The sequence below is a fragment of the Oculina patagonica genome, chromosome 9 (assembly GCF_052425735.1).
Source record: "Oculina patagonica isolate OP01 chromosome 9, crgOcupat, whole genome shotgun sequence".
Classification (NCBI taxonomy): domain Eukaryota; kingdom Metazoa; phylum Cnidaria; class Anthozoa; order Scleractinia; family Oculinidae; genus Oculina; species Oculina patagonica.
In genome coordinates this window covers 11,125,902-11,128,916 of record NC_135766.1, presented here as the reverse complement: position 1 = coordinate 11,128,916, position 3,015 = coordinate 11,125,902, and the positions used below count along the sequence as shown (strand labels likewise).

General features: G+C 38.3%; 1 protein-coding gene across 1 annotated transcript; it reads left to right on the top strand.

The window, feature by feature from the left end:
- Nucleotides 1-385: 385 nt before the first annotated feature.
- On the top strand, nucleotides 386-1,465 carry LOC144664939 (putative G-protein coupled receptor 19). The gene has a single exon (XM_078526135.1). The coding sequence runs from the start codon at nucleotides 386-388 to the stop codon at nucleotides 1,463-1,465; it is 1,080 nt and encodes a 359-aa protein (XP_078382261.1).
- The last annotated feature ends 1,550 nt before the right edge of the window (nucleotides 1,466-3,015 follow it).

The window sequence follows — 3,015 nt, the reverse complement described above, 5'->3', positions numbered from 1 at the left end:
GTTTACACAAACATGTTACTGAATTTTCACATTCAAAATTTTGAAACACAAAGGGCAAACTCTTACGAGCAAAGTATTCATTTGTACTTATTACTACTGAAAAAAAGGATAATGAAAAACTGTTTCTCAATAAAGTAAGAGATGAGTATATTTTAAAGTTTTCAGACTCGAAATGATATATGGGGCCAGTTACCTAAGGTGGTGTACAAATCTAAACTGATATTGACGTCTTGTCAAGTCAATAGTTATACAATACAACGCCAAAGGTGCTAGAGTGGAATGCACTGTCTTATCATTACAAATCTGTGACACATTCCACTACCACTCGTTAATTTGTTTACTTTTGTCTCGGCTTAGATTTCCTCTGTTGATGAAAAGGGGAGGAATGGATGAATCCAATGTAGACAACTTCTCTGTGCCTAATAACAGAACAGACTTTTTTGGTAAAATCTACGTCTTTAGACCTATTAACCCCTCGACCAAACTCGCACTGCTGTTGTCACTGGTTGCCATTGGGATAATAGCCTTTGTGGGAAATGTCATTATACTACTCTTTTTGAAGACCAAGGATAGGGCGAAGTCGTTTATGAGGACATGCTCATTTTTAATGAACTTTAATTTCTACATTAAGAGTTTAGCCATTTCAGATGTCCTATCAAGTGTAATTTCACTTCCATATGCGAGCCTCCAGTTGTATCTTGATGTGTTGCAAAGAGGCTGGGCTTGTAAAATAGGGCGATATATGTCTTTTCTGTTTCCCTGTGTTACCTTTAACAACCTGCTGGTAATAAGCTTTGGGAAATATTTTTCAACTCGTCAAGTTCCTCGCACGTTTATTCATTCTACTGTGAAAAGAATAATACTGTTTGCTTGGTTAGAAGGGTTTGTGGTTGTTTTATTTCCTGCCGTCACACACGAAGGGATAAGATATGATTTAAACGATACACATTACACGGTGCTTTGCAGACCCAATAATCAATATTTTGCATTCAGGATTATCTTTGTAAGTTTTACTTGTTTGCAATACATTATACCAAGCTGTATTCTATTTAGACTAAATATATCTCTTATTATAACTGTATGGACTAGAACAAGGCGAACCATAGATGTTCAGCGAGATAATGGTATCAGGTCAGCGGTAAGGGTTGCTAGGATCCGTAGTATATATACTGTTGTTGCTCTTACTTTCGCATTTGTTACGCCTTATCTATTTTTCTTTGCCAATGTTATCTATCACATGGTAGCTCAGCCAAAGATGGATTTTGAAACCGAACATGTCATCCGCACTGCTAGTGTTATAATGGTTTTGTCAAACAGTGCTATCAACGTAGTAATATACATTGTGCAAATGAAAGATTTCCGTACCTTTTTGAAAAATAAATTCATGTTAAGATTCTTCACTCATAACCAGACCATCCCGGTAGGGGGAGTAGGTGTAGAGATGCAACCACAAGGAAACCCTTGAAAAGGAAGACCTAAGCGAGAGCATATCCATAAAATCTTTGGTAACTACCACGATATACCTTAAATTTACGGAACAGAGCTTAAACTTCTCTCTGCAAGAATAACAAGGCTTTCTTTGCGACCTTGTTGCTTGAAATATCCTTCTGTCGTTTCTAGTGAAGTTTTTCGTAATCATTTCTGCATTTTTAATGGCTATTTATCTCTCTTTTGTCACTCTTAGTTGCTTCAGTTACGGAAAGCGGGTTAAGCTCCCTGACAGAAGCTTTAGGAGAGGGGACAATTGGCAGGGGTATGCTAAATGAAAAATCGTTTAAATATGTAGTCTATAGCAAGTCTAGCTCAACATGGGGAGAAAATAAACACGCGTGCAACAATGCACGAAAGTTGCCAGTATATCATAAACGACAAATATTCCCTTAACATTATCAAGTTAGTACATACGTTATGTAGAGTCAACCATGTAAATACTGACTTAAGGCCTCCTCGTATGATTTTATGAGTAAACAAGGCTGGCCCGGTTTCCGATATCTCGCCTTTCCACTGTTTCCTTTGTAAAAAATTCAATGTGCTCATATGAGGAAGCGGTCTAGCCTGGTTAACGAAATCTTGGTTTTTACTGGCTGAGATCCCGGTTAACGGGGATGACAATTAATTTTCACATACCAAGCTTTTCCGTTTAAGGACGGCCAATATTAGAGTGTAATGGCTTGTTTCGATGATATTTTAGACCATGATGACTTATGTCATTATTTCATGAGTTTTCAGACTTACAGCAGCGAGAAATACTAGTGGCACTATTCAGTAGGCCAAATGCTTGTTCGTTAAATTTTTACGCTTGGATGATCCTGGTCAGGCTGAAATTTCCCATATGAACAGAGGACAAAATTTGTCCCGCTAACCGGGCCAGTCCGGGTACCGGGCTTATATGAAAAGGCCCTTAAGTACGTTCGTACTAATTGTTTAAGCGCATATCCTTACTGCGCACGTAGTTCATGTTGCAATGTTACTGACGTCACGTCATGCATCTGGCACATGCGCTGAAGAAGCTGTGACAAACACGCATGGGGACCGTATGGGGCTGGTTGCCGTTGCGTTAACCTCATTTGCAGTTTCCACAAGCGAGCGATCACATTTAACTCAAGCAATCCGGCATAGTGCTGAAAGTTTAAAGGGACCGTGTCACGGATTTTAGCCAAACTTAGGCATAGGAAATGACCATCAAATTTGTTTAAATGTATAAAATAACCTCTTAAAACAGTGAACGAATATTTAAATAACACACCAAATGCAGAAGAAGGTACGGATGGCCAAAAGTGTCGAAGATTGAAACGGATTGCGATGTGGGCTTTTGAAATATGGTCCGGCGGAACAGTTTTCAAAGTTAATCTTGTCTGCTTGTAACTTTGATTTATGACGCCCGGGAGACACATTTAGCTGCAAGGAAGCTATGGTTTTGTCATTTAGTATCAAAGAATTAATTTCTTTGCAAAAATTTAGTTTCATAGCGAATATTTGGCAAAATTTAATAACATAAGATTAACTTAGTCGTGA